At 35.5% G+C, this 27,014-nt stretch overlaps 2 protein-coding genes across 3 annotated transcripts in view; both read right to left on the reverse strand.

Annotated features, from left to right (window-relative positions):
- The window catches only part of LOC125855507 (uncharacterized), a 35,237-nt gene extending 19,171 nt beyond the window's left edge, over positions 1–16,066 (reverse strand). The window contains exon 1 of one of the 2 annotated variants that reach the window (XM_049535231.1): positions 14,634–16,066. In XM_049535231.1, the coding sequence (XP_049391188.1) occupies positions 14,634–16,009 (1,376 nt within the window). In that variant the 5' untranslated portion in view covers positions 16,010–16,066. Of the gene's footprint in view, positions 1–14,109 lie in introns of those variants that run through there. The other variant, XM_049535230.1, reaches the window with a different exon arrangement.
- A 922-nt stretch (positions 16,067–16,988) lies between these two features.
- Positions 16,989–23,740, reverse strand: LOC125854546 (65-kDa microtubule-associated protein 6-like). The gene is made up of 12 exons (XM_049534131.1): positions 23,037–23,740; positions 22,060–22,263; positions 20,713–20,976; positions 19,778–19,993; positions 19,556–19,711; positions 19,139–19,298; positions 18,906–19,057; positions 18,682–18,769; positions 18,526–18,599; positions 18,368–18,442; positions 17,754–18,100; positions 16,989–17,287 (listed from the first exon to the last, which is right to left on the reverse strand). Exons 1-11 carry the CDS (start codon positions 23,112–23,114, stop codon positions 17,765–17,767), a joined length of 1,803 nt encoding a protein of 600 aa, XP_049390088.1. The 5' UTR covers positions 23,115–23,740; the 3' UTR covers positions 16,989–17,287; positions 17,754–17,764.
- Positions 23,741–27,014: the final 3,274 nt, after the last annotated feature.

Consider the following 27,014-nt stretch of genomic DNA (forward strand, 5'->3'; position numbering starts at 1 on the left):
CCAAATTCAATCTTGTCTTGTATCCAGCTGTCATATAAGTCAGGTGGGAGACAATATAAGTGTTGAATTCATGAATAATGAAGTTATGTACCCAATACAGAGTTATGTGTATATGTTATAATGTGTGTTGTTGACTGAGTAACAGATGTACCTGTACTGTTCTGACTGGCTTGTCTACTACTACTTGTCTGCAGATGCATTACATGTGAGACGTTTGCACATTCCTCCATAACTGAGTCATTGGATTGGTTATAGTGTTCGCCTGAGAAGATGTTTATTAAAAAATTGTTACTCAGTATAATACATCTTGGATTTCATCTGTAAGTATAGACCGTGTCTACGTTACTATGCATGACTAATATTACATTGTATTTATGTTTCTATTGTAATGAGGCGTGAAGAGTTTCACATAATGTAAATGTATGGTAAAGATCGGTAGCAACTATTGTAACGTCCTAGTATTGATTAATGGGGAGATGTCTTTCGCTCCTTATGTGTTGTAATGTTTAGGTGTGGGATCGACATACATAGTTAGTAGTTCAATTTGGTAAATCTGCTTGGGAGTTGTGCAGTGGATATATGGATCAAGAGCAACTTACCCTGTATTTGTCGATGCATTTCTGTCATTCTAATATCTGTTGCGTGCACCACCTTTTCCAAGATTTTGATGTAATATAGAACACGATTTGCTTGCTTCAGTGGGTGACCTTTGTATTGACGTTGAAGTAATGTGAGCTTACGCTTCAAACGCGCATATTTTCCCCGTAAATTTTTGAGTTTTCGTATTTCAACAACCCCTTGGTTGGAGTTTGATGACGATGTATAACTCTTTATTCTCTGTTTCAACATGCTGTCTTGGACTGCTAAAAGAGGCAGAAGTTGTTGCAGTTTCCTAATATGGGCAGGTACGTCATCAGGCCTTCTAAACGCCCTAATAATGTCTGATATGAAGTCCATTATATCTGATCGAATGTTATTTGCAAAGCTTGATTTGTGCTAGCAGAGATGACAGGTAATCTGCAATGTTGCAAAATTATATATAAGCTTAGAAAATTAAGTGCAACAGAAGGGAGTTTGTATCCTAAAGTTGTGTTACTGTGACCAATACTTCCTTTAATTTTTAAAAATGTGTATTTGTCTCATTTACAGATGAGGCATATATTTGGAACTACACGTAAATTTGTGGTGAATGCACCCAGTGGGCCATCCCAATTTACCTGTTGTTTTATATTATTCAAGTGATGTTGTGGTACTTTACCTCGACTCCCCTGCGTTGTTGTTATCGATCAAGGTACAGTGTAGTGTTCTTTATTTGGTTCTTTGAATTATATTTTGATGTATGTATCAGGCAACACTCCCTGTTAAGTGCTTCATTTTGTCGTTGTTGGGTGGTTAAATTTGGCTTGTATCTTTCTGTTATTATGATTACCGGCCAATCCGATCGGTATTGAATTATCAACGTGGTGCACTTGAATTCTTATAAGACACCGGCGTTGTTGGAGTTATGGGTAGATATCGTCGGAATAAGGTTGGTACGCTATTTCAGTAATAATAGGCTGGTGTTTTTTTGTAATAGTCGTTGTAGCGAGCAACTGACAGTTGAGTGTTTTATGAAATTCCAAGCAACATGTTGATAGTTAGCCAAAGGACACATTGTTTAGGCCGTTATTGTCCAACAGTTGTATTGTTAGAACGCATAGGAGTTGTTTGAGTAATGGGAAGAGATTTTGGGAGTAATTGTGGTATGTTATTTCAATGGTAAGAATAGGTTGGATCTGATTTATAATACTTGTTGTAGTGTGTAATTGGTTTTTTTTTTTTCAAATTTTAAGCGGCATGTACTAAGCAAGCCAAAGGACATACATTTTGGTAGTTTTTTTATGCCGATGTCTTTTTCTTTTTTTGCAGCAGCATGTACTATCTACGCGAAAGGATACTGTTTGTGTCCATTTTCGTGCGTCTGTTGTACCCGTAGTCAGCGTCGGCATTGTTTGATTATTGGGCAGCGTTTTGGGGATTAAGGGTGATGTGTTATTTCATTGGTGAATACGTTGTTTTTGAATTATAATTAGTGAGTAACTGGAAGGAAGTGAAAGGACACACCGTTTGAGGCCTTATTCATATTGAATGGAATTATGCCTTCAATAGTGATGTGTGGGTTTTTTTTAAATGAGTGGTGGTATATGGTGTTATTTATTTCTATTATATCTACGTTATCGAATACATTGGGGGTTTATATATTATAATTCTCATTTTAGTTTCAGTTGATGTGAATTGTGTTTATTTTGTGGAGTTAGATTCTGGTGCAGTTATTGGATTGTACAGTTCGTTTGTGCCAAAATCTAAATGCCTGGCAGCACACCGGGATGCGGTAGTACACATTGTCTGTTTTGATATTTGTAAACCCTTGTTTGTGGTTAACGTACGGTTGGGTGTTGTAGTGTGGGTTAGTAAGAATGACATTGTGGAAACTATACACAAGCTATAATCTAAAATATTTCAACACGGGGCAACAAAGAAGCAAAAGGATGGAGTACTTTGCCTCGAACCTTGTTTTCTATATGCGCAATTTCTGTCTAAATATGAGACGTGTATTAGGTTGTCGCATTGGCTTTTGAAATGTAACTGGTAATTAGAAGGTAGAATTCTTATAATCAAGAGAAGGTGGACATGAACACATTGTAAATACAGACGCATTTTTGAGTGCGATATTTCTTGGAGTTGAGGAAACATAATACCCAATCATTCCACAGATAAACAACATTTGCTATTAAATCACCCAAGTATGTACTCGTAAATTAATAATACCCTGACAAACAAATAAGGAGCTAGTTGATTAGAATAATACTTCTACGGTCCATAGCATATTTAATTGTAACTAAGGCACTAAATGTGCATTATTTTTTAGGCGTCTTCATCACTTTCTCCGTCGAGGTGTATGAAGTGCTTCCTTTTCTTTATCAGCCTTCTTGCATAAACTCTTGTGTTGCCATTGGAAGTTCCTTCCCCATCGTCCGGATGTTCTTCTGAGTTGTTTGTGTGTGAACCTCCTGCCTTTTCCAAATGTGAGTTCTGCATCGCTTCCATTTTGAGTTTTTCCTGTAGTTTAAAATGCATATTTAGCATTAAAGGGGATGTAAGTTGCACGGTTAGCTTTGGAAATCAATGTTGAATGTATAAAAGAGATAGGTATTAAACTGTGACTGATAACATTACCTTTTTTTCTTTGTTAATGCGGTGTTGCAATTCCAATTCTTCATCCGGCACAAACACTTTTGCAACCGTATAATTTTCCAGCCCCTCTTTCAAATTAAAGTTGGTCAATTTAAGCTTGAATACAAACTCCTTGCCGCAGAGGCTCTCAATTAGCGATGGAACATGCGTATCATCTTTGGACATTCGATTCACCAACTTGGAAGCCGAAGTATCGAGTAACTTTTCCGCAACCCCATTAAAAAGAACCAAAGTTGTCTTCCCTCCGTTGTCTTTTACCTTAATGTGTATCTTGTACCTGTGTGTGCCATAAATAATTAATGTTTGAATAAAAGTAAGCATGTGGTACAGTGTTAACTGTTTCCATACCTAACCAACGGGAAGTCACATTCTTTTCCGCACTTATTGCAGGTGTAGACGCCATCTTTAGGTTCTATTTTTTTGTTGCATAAGTTGCACGATATGTAGTGCCAACCAAAGTAGGTATCTATTTGACTAATCTGAGCACGCAAAGTAACAAAACATTCCTAGTAATTGAAAAAAAATCAGTTCAATATGCAGTCAAAGCCTGTTGATCTATTGTATTGTTCATAAGGTACGAAGGTTGTTTAATGTAATAACCTCTATGTCATAACTCCAGTCTGAATCTAGTAACTCAGTAATAGTCATCCGGTTCTGGAACATTGCCTCCACAATAGGTATGTTACTTCCATTACCACTCTCAATTGTTTGTATGTGAACGGGTTTGGTTGCAAACTTTTGAATCAATGAGGTGATGTGGTCCATTTGAAGATTCACATACGTTTTGGTTGCTGCTGTGGTGGAAAAAGTAATTTCACCTGTTACCAAATAAAGTTCACACATCACGTTGACCTAATGACGTTAAAACTACACTTAACTGATATGCTCTGTAATAGTATTTACCTCTGAATTCCTTCACCGTTGTTGCCGTAACAATGACAATGTATGGGCCGGATTCAGGGGGGAATAAGTACGGGTAAAATCCTTCCCCGTAATCCTCCCAAAGGGTTATTTTGGCTTTGGCAGACCTGTCCTCGCTAAACAAACAATGTAACCTATTAGTGTTATGCTTGCTGTTTGGGGTTACTTAACATAAGTGAAAATAATCAGATTAGAATTGTTAATTACTGATCAGTAAGAATGTGAAGGTCTCGTTTTTTCCACTTTGAGCCAACACTCTCTAGATCACCTATTCCACATAAACATCCGACCACATCTACAAGTTCAATAGGGAGAATATTAAGTACATACGGTGATGAATGTGCGTTAGATAAATGAAGTGTTAAGTTTACCTGATAGGTAGGTGTTGTTATTGACCCTTGAGCGAACAATGTTTGGCCGAATAAACTGGAAGCCATTTTTAGGAATACTAACAGTATCATCCTTTATTTTTTGTATGGCAGTTATCCGCAGAAAAGTGATTTTAACATCAGATTGTACGGGTCTGTATTCACCCATACTTTCAGCGACCTTAAAGTTCCTGATAATGATCACAGAGCCTTCAACTAAATTAGCACGAAACCGGTTAACCTGATTCTTCCAGATTACCGCATGTACCAAAGTACCCTGTTACATGTTAGTTGGTAAGTGCATCCGCAATAACCTGACCCAACAACAATGTGGTTAAAAATTGAAAAGAAAGGGGTATTACCTTTTCGTCAATAAGTATCATGTCTAGACTTATCATCTCGTTGCTTCTCTTGTAGTTTTTAAATTCCCATATTCGGCAAACTCGTACCTTAACCAACCAGTCATCCCTTGTAGTATCCAAATCTGAAAGAAGTGAATAGGCCATATGGTTGTAACAATTAAAGGTTAGAGGAAGAAGAATTGTGTGTTTTTAAAGGAAGGCAGGGAGGGGTTATTGTTAATGGGTGTCTTGGAGTCTGCAAGGCATTATATAGATATTGATGGAATTTGAAAGAGGGTTGCAACCATTAGGAAAAGACACATTGTTTTGGAAGCACATTTATGAAGAGGTGCAATTTGGAACTACCGTTAGGTCCAGAAGTCGTGTTTAGTAAGAGATGTTAAGAAAGCGACGCATTCTTTGAGAAGAGCAGTGTTTTTTTTATCACAATCCATGGAGCCGTGTTTGTAGTATAAAATAGGCTAGTTGCAGGTTTAATTAGTGGGTTGGGATTTCATTCTGTATTGGGGCTTTAATAGCCCTGAGTTTAATCATATAATTATGAGGAACTTTCGCAAATAGCCACTATAATAAATCTAATTATGCTCCAAACTATAGCTATGTTAAGTAATTAACTTTTATATGTTTACTTATACATGTAGTTTTCCCTATAATTAAGCGAATCAATCTAAGCCCACCTAGTCGTAGATATGCTATGTTGTTGACTTAAAAAGAAACGTGGGAGGTATACATAGAAGACTGAAGGCAGGGACCTTTGCATTGATTGGACTTGGGGGGTAAAAACTTGTTTATTTGTTAACTTTTTATTCTCTCGCTCCCTCTTAAAATACATCCAATTACAGGTAGAGGGAGGGTAAACTGGGTGATACCAAAATTGTCCATGAAATTGTCTTGCCTTTTAACTGAATAGCCGCAGGCAACAGTTGGGGAAAAAAAATCACCACTATGATTTACTATGTTGGATTAATTTTCTTTAGTTTATTGGTTTACCCTCAAACCAGATAAAAATGAAGTTTTAAATTTGGAATTTAGTGTGAAAACTTTGTTTTTTTAATACTCTCTTTTGTTTGTAATCTTAAAATTAATGAACTTTGATTATATACACATTTTATAAATCCGGAAGATCTTATTTAAAGTTGGAGTCGCCAGGTAACTTTTTGTAAGCATGCAATTTTGTAAGTGCAATTGTAGAGAGTTTTAAGATGCGGTAACTAATGGTGTTTTTGTGGGACAAACATGGACTTTCACTGGCCAACGTAAAGTTAAGGTTGACTGGTAACGTCATCAGTTTTGCTGGATTCCGAGATTGGAAGATATATATATCGACGTTTCATAAACATATTTTAAAGCCGTGTAGGGTTGAATTCGAAAATAATTAATATTAGATTAAATAATTAGCCAACCGTAGTCTGATAAAATTATGAGGGATACAAGTTCGGTACGTAATAAAAATATGGGTATTATAACAGTCATAGCTTATGCAAGTTTCATGAGGGCAATCAAATGGAACACGATAATGGCTGTTCTTCGGTATAAGGTTTGAGTGTATATACCGTGTCAAATATCCATTTAGTCTGCTTGTACTGGTAAAATGATGTTAATGAAGGTATCTGATAAGTTTTCAGATAAAGAGGCATCATCATCCTGGTTCAGGTTACCCTTTTCCCTCAAAGATGTAATCTCTTCAGTTTCTATTGACTTGAAGAAATCAGGAGGTGCAGTATTCCTGATCTCTGTTCTTTCATCACCAGGGTTGAGATCGTTAAGGACTTCGCTAGATATCCCACCATTCTTTCCAATCACACCTTGAGATGAAGTCTTTCTTTTTTGCCTGTCAGTTGACTGCTTGTTAGTTTGTGCGTGGGTGCTGTTACTTGCCTTTATTTCATTATATCTGTCAAATCAAGAGCCTACACTACTACCATTTTGTTTTTCAAAATGGAGACATTTAATTCACATCAGAACAAAGTTGGTGCGGAACAAATAATTTTGTGAAAGCTGTGAGAAGATGCGATGCATAAACAAAATGCACAGAGGAGCATACTTCCATGAAAAAGTCAAACCTAGACATATTATCGGGCCACAACACTGTCAATGCTAAGCAATCTCGGGGGTACGGGCAAGGAATTGTAAGGTAAAGGGTAGCAATGTGATGGCGTAAATGGCAAAGAAAATATTTAAAGATAAATTCCCCTTTGTAGCCTATTTTGCTCTTAGAAATTTGTAGATGTAGTTGTAGAAAGTTTTTTAATCCGACAAAGTTTGGAATGTTACGCGCACTAATTGGCACTTTGAAAGGATCACGTCAACGAAAAGTAGAATGGTATCAAAGGATGATTCGGCAACGTATTGAAAGGATCACGTCAACGAAAAGTAGAATGGTATCAAAGGATGATTCGGCAACGTATTCTATAGCTGGTTAACGTTGACATTTACATCAAATAAGACTTCATTTAATAAATTGGGTTATGGATTCTGATAAAATGATGTTGGAGGAAGTACAAAAGTTTGTGACATGAGTAAAATTAACATGGAATGAGCTTTGTGAAAGCGTGTTCTGGTAAAATAATGTTAATAAAGGAACATAAGATTTACTTAAGGATATATATCATTAAAAGCCAAGTTGTAACATAATACAAAGATAATAGGAAGTGAGCTGGTCAAAAATAAATTGACATTGTCACCACACTTCCAATGTTAACCAAATTAAGGGGTTAGGGCAGTTTTGGGAAGTAATAGGGCGGCAAAGTTATAAGGTAAAAAAAAGATAAGAATTATTAAAACATAAAGCATTGGTTCCGCAACCATTGTTAATTAGCTCCTGATGGTTCTTCCAGGTTTGTGGAATGAATGAAGGCCCTTATGTGGGCATGTTGTCTTCGTAGGCAGTTTATTCGAAATTTTTCTAGGTGCGCGTATGCCTATACCACGGGATTTGGAGGTAGTTCTGTTTAAGAAGTAAGAAGGAGACAATATTAACGGTGACCAACAATAAAGAAGCAGAAATAAAGAAGCAGAAGTTATAATGTGAGAGTTACCTGACAGTTCTGTAGGAGGGGTTAGATTTGAATGAGTGGATGCGGTTCTTTCAGCATTCGTTATATGCCTGCATATGTATAGATTTGAGAAACTGCTTTACGATTTAAGGGGCTAATTAAATTCAGGGGAAGGGTGTGAGGGTGAGACATCCAATGAATTCTGCAAGGGTTAAACTTATGTATGTATACCTGGAGTGGACGGGGTTTTTTGTATGTTTCGGTGGGTCCATACCAGACAGTTGATTTGCGTCAATAGCGGGTGTCCTGGTGATCGACAAACTGGATGAAATAGGGGATGAAAATATGAGACGCACGAGTAGGCACCATTGTACAGAGTAACGATAGCACAGGCGTAACGGGTGAGTGTAAAGTGTCTGAATGTATACCTGTATTGGGTGGGGGTTTGTTTTAAATCCTTTCTGTCCATAGAAGCAGCGTGTACATTTGTGTCCAGGTAAGCAGTCCTGGGAGGAGACAAAGTAGAATAGTACAGGAGTTTGCTTATTAAAAAATCAAGGGGAAAAATAGTGAAACATAATATGTTACAAAACTGATTCAAAAAAAATAAGGGATGTAAATATGAGACGCACCAGTAGGCACCATTGTACAGAGTAACGCTAACGTAGGCGTAACGGGTGAGTAGAAAATGGATGAATGTGTACCTGGATTGGCGGAGGTTTGTTTTAAATCATTTGGGTCCTTAGTAGCAGCCAATATATTTGCGTCCATATTAGCAGTCCTGGTACGAGACAAATTAGAAATGTACGGGAGTTTGCACTATTAAAACTTCCAGGTCATGCAGTTCAAATTCTGCCAAATAAAGGGCATGCCGTCTTCAAGAGGGCAACTAAATATAGACAGTTACATAGTTTTCTGCCTAACATACCAGGTCATCTAGTTTTGCAACAAAGAAATGAACATTATATACAAAAATCAAAGCTCAAACAACATGACTTTATAAGAACTAATGTGTATAAACTTTATATGCAGTTCAAATTCTGCCCAATAAAGGGCATGCCATCTTCAAGAGGCAACTAAATATAGACAGTTACCAAACTATTGAAGACATAGTCTTTTGCCTAACATACCAGGTCATCTAAGTTACGCTAACACAAGAGTAACGGGTGAGTAGAAAATGGATGAATGTGTACCTGGTTTGGGCGGAGGTTTGTTTTAAATCCTTTGGTTCCTTAGAAGCAGCCAATATATTTGCGTCCATATAAGCAGTCCTGGTACCAGACAAATTAGAAATATACGGGAGTTTACACTATTAAAACTTCCAGGTCATCGAGTTTTGTAACAAAGAAATGAACATTATATACAAAAATCAAAGATTAAACAACATGACTTTATAAGAACCAATGTGTATAAACTCTATATGTAGTTTAAATTTTGCCCAATAAAGGGCATGCCATCTTTAAGAGGGCAATTATATATAGGCAGTTACATAGTCTTTTGCCTAACATACCAGGTCATGTAGTTTTGCAACAAAGAAATGAACATTATATACAAAAATCAAAGCTTAAACAACATGACTTTATAAGAACTAATGTGTATAAACTCTATATGTAGTTCAATTTCTGCCCAATAAAGGGCATGCCATCTTCAAGAGGCAACTAAATATAGATAGTTACTACACTATTGAAGACATAGTCTTTTGCCTAACACACCATGTCATATAAGTTTTACAACAACGAAATGAACATTGTATACAAAAATCAAAGTTTAAACAACATGACTTTATAAGAACCAATGTGTATAAACTATATATTCACTGCAACCATGTAAGAACCATTTGCTTTGAAGTAATAGCAAGAAACATAACTATCAATACCGGAAAGAGGGTAAGAAAGAGATGCCCAAATATAGCGCCGAACAGTGAGTGTTTGGCCATAAAATTCTATCTAATTTTTTCCGTTTGATCATCAAAAATTCAAAATACAACTACAAACAGCCAGAACCTTGTTTTCACTATTTACACTTCCAAAAAAACAACTATTATTGGCAAAAACTATAACCAAACAGAATTTCCACAACAACCCGATGTAATCCCAGAAGTGGTATTTGGAGAGGGTAAGTTTACGCAGACCTTACGCCTACAAAACGAAATGATTCTGCGACGTTGTTTGTCATTCAATTTTTTCAAACATTGAAGTAGAAAGGTGCTAATTTTTTTAATATTCTTGTTTGTAAAGGGGAAAATATCACTGCCAGAGTTTCTGGGTGATGGCTATGATCTTAATTAAGTACCTAGGGTTTGTTTCAAGGTCAGATCGCTACAATTACCTTTAATCCAACAAAGAAAAACCCTAGAACAATTCAATGTGAAAAAAAAAAAAGCGAGATTAAAATGTATTTTCAACTTAAACCCTAAAATTAGAAGTGTGCAATGATCAGAGAAACGGTAAGGCAAGCGTAAAGTGAGAATGGCAAATGTATCATTGTTTACCTGGGTTGAGCGGGGGTTTGATTGAAATTACTGTGGTATGTAGAATCAGGCAGTGAGAGTGCGTGCATATTAGCAGAAGGGGGGAATGAGTGTAGCAGTTGGAAGCAATGGAGGGGAAGTGGAGGTTGTCTGTAGGCCAAGGTGCAACAATGTAAGGAGGGATTTTTGGGTTAGGAGTAGTATATAATAGGGTGGTGACGGTACGGAAGAGGCGTGTTGTTAAGGCAAAGGGGGATGTTGTTTAGAGATGGATACGATGGTTTGGAGGGGCAGGACTGTTTTGGTATTTTAAAAAGTGAAGGAGAATTAAGGCAGGGTATTTCTGGTATTAAAAAAATTGAAGGAGAATTAAGGCTTGTGATGGCGCCACGTCACCGGGCTGAGGTTCCCCTTTATATATATATATGATATATGATATGATGGTTAAATGTGATGCAAACATGTGAAATTTTCAAACTTGCTAACTAATTTGGATAACACTACCATTATTGATGAGCAAACATGCATTATAATATCAAATACATGTTGACTTCAATGGTGATGAAACTTTGAACTTGTAGACATGTTATCCAATATAATAAGCAAATTAAAATTTAACATAAGTCCAGCTATTTTTACCTTGTAAATAATACATGTTGAACTAACTTGGAATTTTCAACAACACCAGCTGAAAATTAGGATCTTGCACCTCAGATGTGTTTACAATTAGCATTTTAACTTTATATTTAATGCATAGTTTCTAGTTCATGACAGTAAATTAAATAATATCATGAACAGACTGACATTAGCCTTGTTATAATTGAGCATTTAGATAACACCAAACTAGCCTCCTGTGATGAATGTCCAGGAAGCTGTGAAATTCATTGAAGGTTGATGTACTTCCTCATTTCCAATTTACTTTTCGCGTTTACTATTTACATCCTATGCAATAATAACTATTAGTACTTCAGTAGTTGAGTGAACATCTGAGAAATCACAGTGAAAGAATTGAAAAGTTCATCACAGTTGATTTTCCCAACAAATAGTAAAAACTTGTTGTGTCTTCAAATATTCCCAAAACTCTGGAGGATTACACTCTCTAACTTAATTACTATCCTTAACTAGAGGCATCAGGTTCAAGCGTTTAATCTAAAATCACCCTTGGCATGAAGTGTTGTACTCTTCGAAGTGAGACTTTTTGTCCATAATTAGGATTAGTCACTCCAAAATGAATATCAAACATCGGATCGAAACAAATTATGCCAAAAAAAAATGCACTCCTTTAGACAGACACTCTGTGTTTTCTTATATTATGTAGTCTGGAGCATTACAAGATCATTTAAAAAACAGACAAATATATAAAGTAAACAAAATACTTGAAAAGAGAAACCAAAAATGAAAAAATTCTAGAAGACCAATTATCACTAGCTTCCAAAACTATGGTGAATGGTCACAATAGTACTTCTGCAAGCTGCACCACATACTTTTCTTTCCTCACATCCAAATTCTTTTTGTCATATAAGATGTCCTTTTGTCTTGTAGTAAGGTGAAAGTTACATAGCCATGATTGATTTCTCTATTGAAAACATCCTTGAACTTGGCGCAAATTATTAGTTTTGTCCTCAAACTATTGACAGACTTAATAACACCATCTACATGAATAACTAAACTAAAACACACCTCGATCTACCACATGACATAGCAAGTGGTCTCAAACTCTTGTAGGAGCAAGGATTCTTAATAAAAAGCCGAGAAAAGTGTTGAAAACACCCCTAAACTTGGCGAGAATTTAGAGGTGTATTTCACTCATGTTGCAAGATCGCGGGTGTATTTAAGTTCAGTTAATCAAGTAAAGGGGTGTTTTTAAGACTGTCAATAGCTCGAGAATAAAACTAATGATTCACGCCGAGTTTTAAGCGTGTTTTCAATACTTCTCTCTTTTAAACAATTCTCATAGACTTAAAAGTTGTTGTCCTGCTTCTACCATGACACAAACTCAACCAGGAGAGGATCCAACAGAAGTACAAAACTCCAGTTTGTCATCGTCCATGTATAGCTGTGAGAATTTACCAAACCATGAAGTAACTATTGTTATGGTTCCATTTCCAGCTCAAGGTCACCTTAACCAACTTCTCCAATTTTCATGTTTAATCTCTTCCTATGGTCTGCCTGTCTACTATGTTTGCTCAGCCACACATAATCATCAAGCCAGGATTCAAGCTAACGCGTTAAATCCTTCAGACATAGCCAAAGTTCACTTCCATGACCTTCCAACTCCTGAATTTGACTTACCATCACCTGACTTTAATGCCATGAGCAAATTCCCATCACATCTTCAGCCATCGTGGGATGCTTCTATGCTTCTTCACGATCCCATTGCTTCTTTCTTACGCGATATTTCATCAAAAGCAAGACGAGTCATTGTTGTTAATGATCCTTTAATGTCCTATAATGTTCAGGATGTTTCTTGTTTGCCCAATGTTGAATCCTATGTATTTAACTGCATTTCAGTTTTCACTTCATTCTGTTGGCTAAGCTTATCTCGTTCGATGTCTATACAACATGAAGAAGAATTGCTTGAAAAGCTACCCTCCCTTGAAGGAATTATGGCAGATGAAACCAGGGACTTTTTGACTTATCAGCACCAGTATATGGATATTAGATCAGGTGATATCCATAATATACATGTTGAGAAAGAAGAGACCATCATAATTACATTGAAATAGCTATAGATTTACAGCACTATACGAACATTAAGAAGCACGGTCCTCTCTTCCAAATACAATAAGATGTAAATAGGAGGTATAGCAACCTTCAATGAGCTTTAACAGTCATCTGGACATGCGTCACAAGGACAAACACAGTTGGGATGATCGCGTTCACAGGTATTTAATTAGTGACTTTCTTGGTTTTCATGTGTCGTTTTTCATCACTCATTGTGAGCCAGAAGATGGTAACTGTGATTCATCCCATTCCCATGGCAGCACAGCTGCAAAAGAACTCACCCCCCATCGTACAGAAACACTTCTGTTTCTCATCTGCCCAAGCTAGTAGTGCCTTGTTAATCAAACCTCCAATGATAACTGAGTGTAAAAAGCCATTGATTTCCATTTCTACCGATGATCCAGGATTAAATGACATCATTGAAGAAGCTAAGAGTAGAATACCTGGAATCTTAAGTCATTCTAGTTCTTGCTCTTTCTGCGATAACTAAGTGACAAAGCACTTCCAGATTGCTTTTCCATGGCCTTATTTATCATCAGTTTTCGTGAAAACTGTTTACATTACTGCAGCCTCTAGCAGTATATGTTAAAGCAACAACCTCATAACTCCGATGATAAGCTATCAAATGGTGCTTAATAAGCACTATTCTACCTATTTTCCCTCGGTATAATCCTTGGGTATTGTCATCAAGACCAAAGCCCATTGTGAGCTTAATGACCAATATATATTCCCGACCACAGCAAATTCAAATTCTACAAACAGCATATGGTGGTGAGAGTCAGAAATCTAGTTGTGTTTTACTGAGTGCAGTTAAGACAACAGGTCACAAGTTTCTAATGTGAAAGATTGGCTAAAATATTGTTGAAAAGTACTTGTTGTAATTGGTAAAAATCATGTCTATATAGCTGCGCTAACAAGAAGATACAACATTAACAAATGCTCGAAGGGAAATCAATTTTTTTATGTAGGGCAATCCCTACTTGTGCTGGCAGATAATAGATTATGATGCCAATGAGAGAAAAGATCCAATAGTTTTTGGGGGAGAAAAAATTACTATAAAATTGCAATTGACTTTACAGGTTAAAAAAAAAAAAGACTTTACAGGTTTTAGTCTAGTTTTAGACTACACATGAGACATGACACAACACTTAAAGATGATCGGATGGAGTTCGTAGAAACAGACTTTCCTCTCTAGAGTTATAGTGTGCCACCTAGAGACATTTGTTTAGGAAAGCTTCTTAAGAAGTGAATGAATGTAAATGAGACAATTTCTTCACTATTACAACTGGCCAGACTTAATTATGCGGTCAATAAAGGACGGTATAAGTTCCTTACCACAAAACCAGCTGAGGCAAGAAAATCTTTAAACCTCCTAGTTGACGTGTGTTTGATGTTTTCTAGCCATGAAACAAGCCCCAATATCCCAAACAGGAGTCTTAGTTGGATGTATCGGAGGCCAATCTTGAATCTAAAGAGCACAACTTCTATGGCAGAATCAGATTTAGAGTCAGCCTTCAATGAAAGTCCATAAAGTGCATACTCAGCATATGCTAGTAACCTGACTCTCAAGGGAGCACCCAACTTGCTCGTCAGAGATCTTAGGAGCCCATCGGTCCGCAATACTGTAAGAAAATCGGTAGGCAGAGATTCCATGAAGGAAGATATGTCCTCCATTTTAAGAGACTTCAGTTCCTGCTTCAGGTTGTTCCTTTCTTCAACAGACATCCCTTCCCCAAGTGCGGATTTACTGTCAATAGTTCTTCCTGTAAATATGACAGGGAAGTATCTTGAGTACTTTCCAACACCAAAATATTCTCCTATCTCCTGGATTTTGGCTGAGTCCTTTACTACCAAAGCCTCCCAAAGCTTGCAATACTTCAATCTGAAATCCTCATTCAACTGTTTACAAATCCCGAAATCCAACAACACTAACAAAAATCCATTCTTCCCTTCAGGAGAAACCAATATATTACCAGGATGTAAATCCCCATGAAGAAAACCATGAACAAAAATCATTTCTGCAAATACTTCTGCCAAAGTTTTCGCAACCTTGACTTCACTAATTCCTCTTTCCTTCAGAAACTCCAAGTCATCGACTTTACGACCTCTGCAAAACTCCATCGTCATAACCTGCCTTGTCGTAAAATCCCAAAACACATTCGGAACCCTAACCATGGAATTATCCTTAAAATTTTCCCTAATCCTCTCCAAATTTTTGGCCTCTGCAATAAAATCAAGCTCAGAAGCAATAGATTTTTCAAATTCCGTTACAAGCCATTGAAACCTATATCCAGGGAAGATCCATCCAACTGATTTCGACAACAAAGACATAGTTACAAGGTCAAATTTCATTTGATACTCCAATCCAGGATACTGCACCTTCACCGCTACTTCCTGGCGGTCTTTTACTAAAACAGCATGGTGTACTTGAGCAATAGATGCAGCAGCAACCGGAACCTCATCGAAGGAGAAAAAAAACTCCGATAAACAATTTAAACCTAAATTACTAACTAACACATGCTTAATCGATTCAAACTGAAAAGGGATAGCGTGATCCTGTAATGAAGAAAGTGTTGTTGAGTATTCTTTTGGTACTTGCCTAATGGCAGCAACAAACTGACCTGCTTTGATGTAAATACCTTTATTTGCTTCGCACATCGTTAGAATTCTCTTTGCTGATCGTAGATGTAGTTCGGAGAGAGTAAGGCGATAGTCGTCGGTGTGAGGATTGAGTCCGAATAGTGAGAACTTGTAGTCGATGACAGTGGAAGTTATGGTGAAGAGAGCTCGGGAGGAGCGAACGACGCCGTTGATGAAAGGGGAATCAATGGAAGAAAGGAAGGAGTTAGAGGTTAGGGTTTGGAAAGTAACTCCGGCGCCGGTAATGACGCCGGCGATCAGGTATTTATTGAATATCCGCCGCCGGGTCACCATGGTGGGTACCCGGACCTTGAGATTTTATGTTATCCCATTTATAAGCCAAAATTACACAAATTGCACTATTTGGTTACTTATACTTGATTCTTATATCTCGATTGTTATATTATTTTATCATAGTTTATATTTTATTAATTGTTGCTTCATGTACTTTATCATATTTTGGATTATTTTTTTCTTAGATCGAGAGTCTATAATCGTCTAACTCATTTTTATGCGAATTGGGTGGGGGATTTCCAATTGTGACAACTAGTTCTTCCCACCCGAGGAGTTGCGCCCTCTTTTGAACTTTCAGACTACAAATGTGAATTCGAATCTTTACATTCGAGACAAGATAGAGGTAAGGTTTATACAGATTTGTTGTTGCAACAACTAGTTCTTCCCACCAGAAGAGTCGAGCCCTCTTTTGACCTTTCAAACTGCATATGTGAATCCAAATCTTTGTCTTTGAGGCAAGATAGAGGTAAAGTCTGTACGGATTTGATATAACAACAGCTAGTTCTTCCCACTTAAGGAGTCGAACCCTTTTTTGAATTTTCAAACCACGAATGCATTTTTATATCTTTACCTTTAAGACAAAGGTAGCGATGAGGTATGTATGAATTTGTAGTTGCAACAACAACTAGTTCTTCCCACCCAAAGAGTCGAGCCCTCTTTTGGGCTTTCAAACCCGCAAATGCAATTTCAAATCTTTATTCTTTGAGCATATAAAGGTTGAAAGTTTTTTCATGAAATTACACTAAATATGTTATTTATATTATTGTTATAAAATTACATAAAATATTCATAAACACCAAAATAATATGATAATCGAGATTGTTCCTTTTAACAGTAGGAAAAAAAATGATCCCAACACTTCAGAGAACTCAATTTCACCCAAACAAACATGAGTAGATATGATAGGTGAGCATTTGAATGTTACAAACTTTATTGGGAGCTAGAAATCTTAGAGGTCCTATGATTACACAACCCTAAATAAACAAGGAATCCTAATCAATCCATAGCAATCACATTCCACTATATGTACATGCAAATCACCAACAACAAAAAAAGAAGCTCAAGGTTACATATTGATCAGTGAACATCTATTTAAACAGAGAACTTTAATGTCACTATTATATCCACAAACAATATCTATAGTAACTGGCAAAAGTCACTAGCAAAAAAGTTACCAAGTGCCTAGAACAGCCTAACAGCATTACAGTAGTGTACACTCCCCTTCAGTATTCACAAATTATGAGGTTATATATGGCCTTGGATTATGTGATCATCTCCCTGCAAAGACATAAACATGGTGAGGTGCAATCGATTTAAAGTTGAAATAAGACATCCAAGCGTAATGCGAAACATTAAGCATTTATGCAGTTTATATGTACTTCACACTTGAAGCAGAGATATTACGGTATAGTAAAAGGGGAACGTAAAACAATGACAGGATTGGTTACTTCTTTTTGAATAAATGAGATATCCCGAGGGCCAACAGCACGCAGTTCAAAACTCAGTAGATAATGGAGCCATTTCTACGCCCTTCTACACTTAAAACCAGGTTGTCAACTACAAGGAACTCGTGATGGTAATTGTGGGGAAATTATAGAGCGCAAAAGAACCTACACAAGTGCTTTTTATCTACAAACATCTCAAAAGATGATCTTGAAGTCCTCCCAAAGTGTGATAGCAGAATTTTACATGATAATATTTCCGGAGTTAAAAGAAATGCAGCAAAAAAAAGGGACAAGCTTACCGACTGTGAATTCAGCCTTGAGGTGGAGATTCCGGCTCAGAACCGCCAATTGAAGAAAATGACATGGTATCTTCCTTTGCCATAGCCACAAAGTTGAGAGGGACAGTAGAAAGTCTTCTCATTTCCTTGAAATAGGTATTCTGCCGCCCAGAGTAAGAACGGGGTGTTTGAAGCTCTGGAGTGGCACAACCAACTGAGTTTCGGCGTGGTGAGGGAGTGACTGACCCATTTCCATTTGTATGGAATCCATTCGTCTTCCTAAAGCTGTTGCTTCTTCTGGGACTAGGTCTAGAACCATATATAGATTCCTTCTCTGCCAGAAGCATATCTTGGAGTTTCTTCTGATCCTGTGTAAAAGAAAAGATAATAACATATATTTTTAAATCATTACTTGTAAATCAAATGGGCTAAGAAACTCCCTACTTAATATCATTCCCTCATCTATTAGACTCAATTGAAGCGCCCATTTGATACAAGGACAAATCAGTAAGTAGAACTTCGTTATTATACAACATAAGAATTCCCAGTTAATTTTTTGATATCGTGCATTCCGTTAGATACATGTCTGATATAAGAAGTCAGCATTTATTAGTAAATGAGGGTAATGACAGTACCCGGGCACGTTTCTTATCCTCTTCTTTCTGATGTCGACTCACTTTGTAATCCTCCAATATTGACACCAATCTCACCTACAAGTACAGCAAAATTCACTTGACCAACAGCAGAAACAAAAGAAAAAATCTAGAAGTTTCTTAGCTGCAAAAGAACTCACCCCATCGTACAGAAACAACTTCTGATTCTCATTTTCCCAAGCTAGAGTCCGGCTAATCAAACTGTCAACCATACCTGAGCATAAAAGCCATGGAGTTCACTTTGTGTCAATGATACAAGCTTAAATGACACCACCGAATAAGCTAGAATAGAATACCTGGAATCTTAGTCACTGTAATTCTTGCTCGTTCTGCCCGCTTTAAATTTATATGAGCACCTCTTCCACCACTGTAACGTGTATGATCCTGACAATTTAAAACTAATCAAACTATAGCTGATGTAAAGTTTTTGTCAACAATAGAAACTAAAGTTACTAGAAGCGTTAGTTAGTAGGAAACAGAGATTGGCTACAGGAATCGAATGGAAGTAGTTTATACTTACCAGGTTATAATCTTCAAGCCAGTTTTCCTCATCACATGATGAAAGCCACCGCTCTATCTTATCCATAATTTCTTTTCGGCTTAAAGCTTCATCCTTTACTTTGTTTATTTGTGCTTCAATATTTGCCAGGAGTTCACAAGGGTCCACAAGACCTAAATGGAGATTGAGCTCATTTCTCTGCATTGAAGTTCAGATGAACAAAGCACTTAATGAATCCAAGTCAGACGTCTTACCAGAGTCGATCATTGCACTGGATTTATCAGCAGCAGTACTTGAATCAGGTTGTATATGGGTTTTACAGCACAAATCCTCCAGTTCTGCCCTCCTTTTCATCACCAACTCTTTCATTCTGCTTGCTTTCAATTTGGTAAGCCTCCCAACTTCTGCTGATACCTAGCAATGTCAAAAACAATATCAATTCTTTCTGCAAATATATATATATATAGGAACTATTAATGATTACAATTTGGAAAAATAAGCCCACTAAACTGGTATATGCACTCTCTTCTTCAATAGTCCTTCTCATTGGAATCACTTTTTGTGTCACATAACTTTAGGAGAAAAAAAATGTGTGCGGAAATGAAATAAAGGGGAAAAAAGAATAGACCAAGAAATAGGGAAAAATTAAGAGGTAAAAAGTGCTTGCACACCTGTTGAATAACCTCCAACGTAAGTGCACCTGGTTCCACAACCTTTGATTCAGAAATGTCAAGAAAGGAAATGATCCTTGATAACTTGCGCCTTTCTTCTCTCGTTGTATCCATCAACTTCCAAAGCTCAAACAGAGATCCCGCCACGTCCTTTAGCTGCATTATTGATGAGATTAGATAGCGAATAAAGAAAAGACAGTACCATATCTAGGAAAATAATACCTTCTGATATCGAACTTTTCTTTCTGTTTTCAGTTTAAGGATAGCCTGGTCTAGACCTTCCAATGTGCTGTCACTGATGTTTGTGTACTGTCCCAGGCTTGTCTCGTGCAAGCTTGGATGCACATTGCTTACAGTTTCACCAAAATCCAGCCCAAGTACACCGCACAATGTGTGAACCTCATTCACACTGTCCAGAACTCTTTGGATACGCACAGACTGCATGCAGAAGCAATCATCATTATTCAATTTGCTAAAAGAAAGAGAGGCGTCTTATGATAAACCAAAAATGCACCATTCATGATGATTAAGAATGCCATGCTGAACCACATAAACGCAAAAAAAGGATCTCCAGTTATATACTGTATAGTTTTTAAGAGTGCTGTAGATGACCTGAACCCTATAGAACTGGACTAATGAGATAGAAGAGAAATGGGAAGTAAGCTACATCCATGGACCAAGTTGACAAGGCAACTTACAGAATTGTATACATCATGAGAATAATGATACACAAACATCTAAACATAACCACTAGGGAAACCAGTGAACACTAGCAAAGAAGATAACTTAAAGAAACCTGTCTCTCACAATGTTTCAAAGATGCTTCAGCAGAAAAGAAAATCGTTATTGCATTATTTAAAAATATTACTCCCTCCATCCCAATTTATGTGATGGTGTTGAACTGGGACACGAGTTTAAAGAATGAAAGAAAGACTTTTGGAACTCGTGGTCTGAAACAAGTCATATATATTAGTGTGGCCATAAATCATCTCATTAAGGGAAAATGAGAAGTTTAAAGTTAAATTATTACTTACTAAATAGAGAAAAATGGCATTCTTTTGGGGACTGACTAATTAGGAAAAAATAAAAATTGAAAAGAGGAGAAAAAGTAACTAAGAAACAAGATACAATCGAAATACAATTTTGTCCACACATACCTTCTCCTTTTGAAGAGCACGTAGATGGGATTGGCATTCAGAGAGCTTTCTTGTCGACAAGTCATGTTCTTCCAAGTTTAAGGTACTAAGAGAGTTGACAATATTACAAGACCCTGAAATCTCGCTAGTTATTTTCTCAATTTGCGTCTTTATATCTGCGAACTGCTTAACTCTCTCATCTTTCTTTGCTTTTAAATCATCAACAAGAGGCATGATTAACCCAAGCTGCTCCTTCAATGAAGCTGACATTTTCTCTGACTGTATCTGTTGTAACCAGAAAAGCAAAATTAACAAGCAAAAATATGGATCAGTTGTTCAAAAGGATTCCAGAAAGTTTTTCAAAAATCAAAACTGAAGTTGTTTGGTTCCAGAACAATTCTGGTTTTAGAAATCGAAGAGAAAAAAAGCCTTGTCTTCACTTTGGAATCAAACCAAAACTATACGTGCTGCAAAAACAATCACTGATTCCCTTGAATCTTCAGGGAGTCTATGAACTCACAATTACATATACATCATAAACATACTTCACATTACACCAAAAATTCAAGAGCTGAGCAGTGCATATGCTTTCTTTTCAAATACGAAACAAAGCAGTAAACTGTGCTCAAAACTTAATTTGATGAGAAGATGAGCAAACATAGCATGGGTGAATCTTCTAGGCAGAAACAACTAAAAAGATTAGATGTTGAAGATACTCCATGGTGCAATTGGAGATTTACAGCGTTAGACAATATGAGCAATCATTCATCCAAATAACAAGAGTACTCTTAAAATTAGCTACTCCACACGCTCCTCCAAATCCAAGAAAAATGAAACAATTAGATCACTATACTCCTTCTCCATACATTTAGCAGAATATGAAACTTCCAATTCTTTAAATATTAACTATCTTTAAAGTTCATCTTGCTACACTAATAAATCATGACTACATGAAATATAGAAATCATGAGATGGATCATCCATATATTTATATTCCAAGAGAACTTGACAGTTCTGTCTTCCATTTGTGAGATTCCTGTTATTTGGAAGATAACATGAATCATGCTAGTTGCTTAAGAAATGATACAACAATACACCCTAGAAGAACCTCTAAGCCATATGGGAAAAGTAACAATAACATTAAAATACCCACTTTGCGCGAGTTGAGGCATTGCTAAGGCTACAGGAAAGCAATCAGTTAATAGTTTTTTGGTCTATTTGATCAAGGAAATACTATATCACCAAAAAGGGGAAGCAGTACTAGTAACCTTATGAAAGGAAAAATATAAACAAGGGGGAGAAGAGGGATTTCGAAGATAAATCATTTACTATGATAAAAGTTTCCACATGTAGGGAAGTGTTCCTTACTGGTGAATTAATGTTGTGTTCACCAAGAGCAGCCATTAAGGTTGCAAGCTCAGCTTCTTTAGCTGCAACAGACTGATGAAGACGTGATTTTGCATTGGCGGCTTCTTCAACTTTTCTTCGATAAACTTCCATACACTCTCTTTCCAGTTCCAACAGCATACGGTCTTTATCAACTTCACTCTCTCCAATGTCAGTCCATATTTGCTGGACATCGCCACCAACCAGAGTCAATACATATTACATAAATCAGGGACCGAAATTGCAGTCTCTCACATACATGAGAAACAGCAAAAACTAACTACTACTATTCCTTCCCAGGTGCCAGCTTAATCACCCAGTAGCCAGAAATCCCTATAGGGACTCCCATCATATTCACCCAGAAATTCTATACAGGAACTACAGGAAATCTTGGACACAAAATGTTATGTTTTTCACTAATGGTTGTAAAATTCCAACTACAAAATCAAACTTGAATCAAGCATTTATTGAAGCCATGTGAAAGACAAAAACAAAGGAAATCTCAGAATAAATCATATAAACAAACTTGGATTTCATAATCAAAAAAATAAACAGTTATATCACACAAAACCATTAATTAGACTTCAACTAACTTAAAAACCCAACAGCAGAAGCAACTGCTTCAACTTAATTGAGCAGACATTATAACTACCAAGCCATAAATAAACTGCACAATAAATAGTTTCTATGCTTTAAGAAGCATTATTCACCATACTAACCAAAACCCCACCTCAAATCAAGTAAAAGTTTCCATCTTTTTCCTAAAAAACAAAAAAATGAAGAGAACAAAACCAAGAAAAACAAAACACCCTTTTTCATAAGCACCAAGAAAAAACAAAATTCAAGAACTATAAGTAAGTAAATTCCCCACAGACAGAACATTTAATCAAAAGGATTTCAAGAAACCATGTACAGTAAAATGTAGTAAAACAGAGAGTAAGAGGAGAAAGAAAAGAGACCTGCAGTTCTCTAAGTAAAGAGTGGCAAGTAGAGCTTGTACTATGAGCATTACTACTAGGACTTCCAAAAGCCATCATTTTTACTATTGTTGAATGATTATATCAGTACCCTTTTAAAGAATTTGTCCCTCAAAGCTTCAAAAAAGGACTAGTTTATACTTTTCTCTTCACTCCTTGAAGTCAACGTCAGTAAACGAAAAGACCATGAAAGCATCAGCAACACTTGTTCTTCCCATCAGATCTGAAGTTCCCTAACACCAAGAACCTCACTTTTCACCACACCCACTAGAGTACCAACTACAAAGACTACAACTTTACACTTAATTTTTTCTATATGTTCTTGTTTTTTGCTACTTTTTTGCCTTTTAACTTCAAGAACTGAAACAAAAAGTAGAATTTAGAAGAAGTGGGTACGAAGGAAAGTACTAAAAGGACAAGAAACAACAGCAACAAAAGAGAAATACTGATTCTTTTACTCTGTTTCTAAACAAAAGTGAGAAATGGAGTGTAGTGAGGAAGAAGAAGAGTGAATGAGGGTATTTGGGTTAATGGGTCGGGTCAAAATGCGGCAATGTAAACGGATCTATGGGCATTTAGCTCGGGCTTCAATGGTGGTTGGTTTTCTCACTCTCTCTCTTTCTCTGTGTGTGGAAGGAGGGAGTGAGCAGTGACGCTTCAACAGCTTGAAATGCTCTGTATTTGTTACTACTACTATTTTATATTAAATTATATATTTCTTCGTTTCATATCGGTGTTTGGTATTAGTATTTCATCTATTTGAATGGTTGTTATTCGTTGTATTGTATAATATTATTAGTCTAAATATAATATTTATTTTATTGAAATTAAATTCTATTATAATAACGTATCGTTTAAATTTATTGTTAGATAATGATGAAAAGGTCTATTTTTATGTAATAACTTATTGGGTGTAATCATGTTGATACTTATGAATATATTCTTCTTATTTTATTTTACTTATTTTTTAATAATTATGTTTTATTATTTTTCTCACTTTTTCCTAGTAGCTTTATTTCATATCCTACAATTTTTTTTATAGATTTTTAAATTATAAATATGTGATATTATGTAACGATGAAAAACGATATAATGTATTCAAACGTTGTATTTATTAGAACAATAGAATAGAATATGATACCTTATAAGATAATACATAACAACCATTTAAGCAAAGTGTTAGGGTGTAATTAACTTTCCATTCCATCATAAATTTTGAAGTTGAAACTTGGAATTTGAATTTATTAGGTGAAAATTGAAAAGTAAATTTTAGAATTTAAAGTTGCGTGAACATGTATTTATTTGAATTTTTTTATAAAAAAATTTGTGAGTATTTAAAAATCCAATCCAAAAATATGTTATCAAACACTAGCTAAAATGATTCCACATCAATTAGAAAGAGTAAAATATTTTACCATTCTATCACAACATGATAAATCATTTGGTTATCAAGATGTTAAGAATATCTCAACCTAAAATTATTATCTTTTAATATGAAATAGCCAATCTTATTATTTTGATACAAAATAATTACTAATATGCATGATAAAAATAAAATAATTTATATTTTATCTTTGAAAAAATATATTATTATCTCATATCTTGCCACTCAAACAATACCTTATTGATTTATTATTTTATGGGAATGTGGAATGCTTGCATTAAATATTCATCTATTTTGTTTACTAGTAGCATAATTTATTTATCTTCCATGGTGTACATGCAACAAGGATTAGATTTTAGTAGGATATTTTTTATTCTACATCTTAGCCGTTACATTTCCTTTTTATATTTTGGAGATATTTTCTTCTTTTTTTTCTTGTAGAAGTCTGACCAAATTTTTTAGTTTTTTTTTTTTAAATTATTTACAATAAAATTTAGAAGTAAACAATGTGTAGTAGTATACATAAATATTAGTCACCAACAAAGTTATGATCGAGTGATAAGTAGTACTTCATCATAAGATCAGGTCTCAAGTTCGAGTATATGAAACTTCTCGACGCGAATTAGATTTAATCGGGCTCTAATGTGGGTACCGGATACCAAATGAAAAACCTAAAAAAAATACATAAATATTAATACTAAAGAGTTTAATTTAATACATATCAACAAAATAAAGTTTTGTGCACTATTAGATTATAGTATTTATAGATAAATTTATAAATACTTTTTTATGGAGTGATCCTTGTTGTAGATATTTTAATCTTTGGATAATTTGATAAGTGAAAAATTCCTTAAATAATTATGTATATAAATTAAACCTCAATAATAAATAATATAATTTATGAAGATTTAACAAAAGTCGAGACATGAAAAGTTTTGAAAGGTCCATCTAAACTCCCTTTATTTTAGTGGAGAATTTGTGATAATATTGGGTCTCTTTTCATATATACATCAAAACTCTCTTTATCTTAGTGGAGAATATGTGATATTAGGCCTCTCTTCTTCTTTTAGTTTTTTTTTTTTTTCTAAAAATATTGGGCAGTAGTCTCGGTTATTGGGACTTAGACATATGAAAAGAAATCACGTATTTTTTATGTCTCAAATTGTGTAAAGAACCATATTTGACTAGGAACAAAGTTTTAAAATGAAATGAAGACTCTTATATTTTAATGTTATTGCAACGTTTTTAACTTCTAAATTACATCAAATAGAGATCGTTATTGAAAAGCATACAAATTAGGTTGGTAAAATTTGAATCTAAGAGTCCACTTACTCACGATTTCATAAGCATATTGGACTAATCTCGTGAATGATCGATTGGTGGACGCATCTTAAGCATACAGATGTGAGCCTTGCGAGAAACAGTCTCACATATCTATTTTATGAAATTTTATAAGTGCAATCCTAAAAAATAATTTTTAATTTCATCATTTAATATATTGATTTGATAATATAGAAATTATTATCCAAGAATTGTTATTCACGTTTTTTCTATACTTATTTTGGAGGACAAGCTAATTTAATTATAAAAAAGGTACGAAATAATAAGAGAAAATTGGTGGGGTTAGAAATTTAGAGGGAAAAGATGTCTCTATCAAAATTTTAAATAACCTTTTTTTTGGAGCCAATGATATTATAAACTTATCACATAATGTAATCAGTCTTTTAATTAAATTTTTCGATTTCAAATTTTGAATATTTTTAAGAAATACTTCATAGCAGCATTTTTTCAAAAAAAAAAAAAAAAAACTCTATGCGATAAAAATTTAATTAATTATATTTTAATGCAGACAACAAATATCAAATATCCCATGATTTTTTTTAAAAAAAATAATAGACTTGTTTATAAACTTATAAATGTGACTACTTATCCAATTTCCAACGTGAAAAAAAAAAACATAAAATATAGAAAATGACAAATAAATTTGCAGTTTGGCCCCTCTTGTTAAATTTGGGTACTGTTTGGTCCCACCTTTATGAGAGCTTCACCTTCACGTACCACTAAAGCGCGTGAGAAATTAGGATATTATACCTGATAGCAATCCAGAAGTGATCCAGCTGGTTAAGAAGTACACTTCAAGGCCAAAACTTTAAATAAATTACACTTTACACCCCATATTAAATTTTTAATCTTCTTTTGTTTGGTTCATGGCAAGCACTCCCACGTTTGGTGTCTTTTCATGATTTTTTTTTCTTTTACGTGCAAGAAAAGGGGAAAGATCAAGGATTTTGGCGCACTGAATGAGGTTGTTGTATGAGGTAGAGTATTGGTCAATCAAGAACTCATGACAATGTTCAAAAGATGCATGTTTTGCATGGGAGATGAAGATGTTGAGATGGATGTGTGAGCATACTAAAAGTGACAAGATCAGTAATGAGGTTTTCCGGGAGAAGGTGGAGTGGTCTTAATGACGGGCAAGAAGGTGAGAGGCTAGTTGTAGAGGATCTGTGGAGGGGTAGGGTAGGTCGAAAAAGTATTGGGGAGAGGTAGTTAGAAAGGATATGACACAATTTTAT

The sequence above is a fragment of the Solanum stenotomum genome, chromosome 2 (genome assembly GCF_019186545.1).
Source record: "Solanum stenotomum isolate F172 chromosome 2, ASM1918654v1, whole genome shotgun sequence".
Lineage (NCBI taxonomy): Eukaryota > Viridiplantae > Streptophyta > Magnoliopsida > Solanales > Solanaceae > Solanum > Solanum stenotomum.

Coding starts and splice junctions, on each gene's coding strand:
- LOC125854546 (XM_049534131.1), bottom strand. CDS start 23,114: ATGATGGCTTTTGGAAGTCCTAGTAGTAATGCTCATAGTACAAGCTCT. Junction 19,994..20,712: donor GTGCTCTTCAAAAGGAGAAG/GTATGTGTGGAC, acceptor TTCTGCATGCAG/TCTGTGCGTATCCAAAGAGT. Junction 18,101..18,367: donor AGGATAAGAAACGTGCCCGG/GTACTGTCATTA, acceptor TCTTTTACACAG/GATCAGAAGAAACTCCAAGA.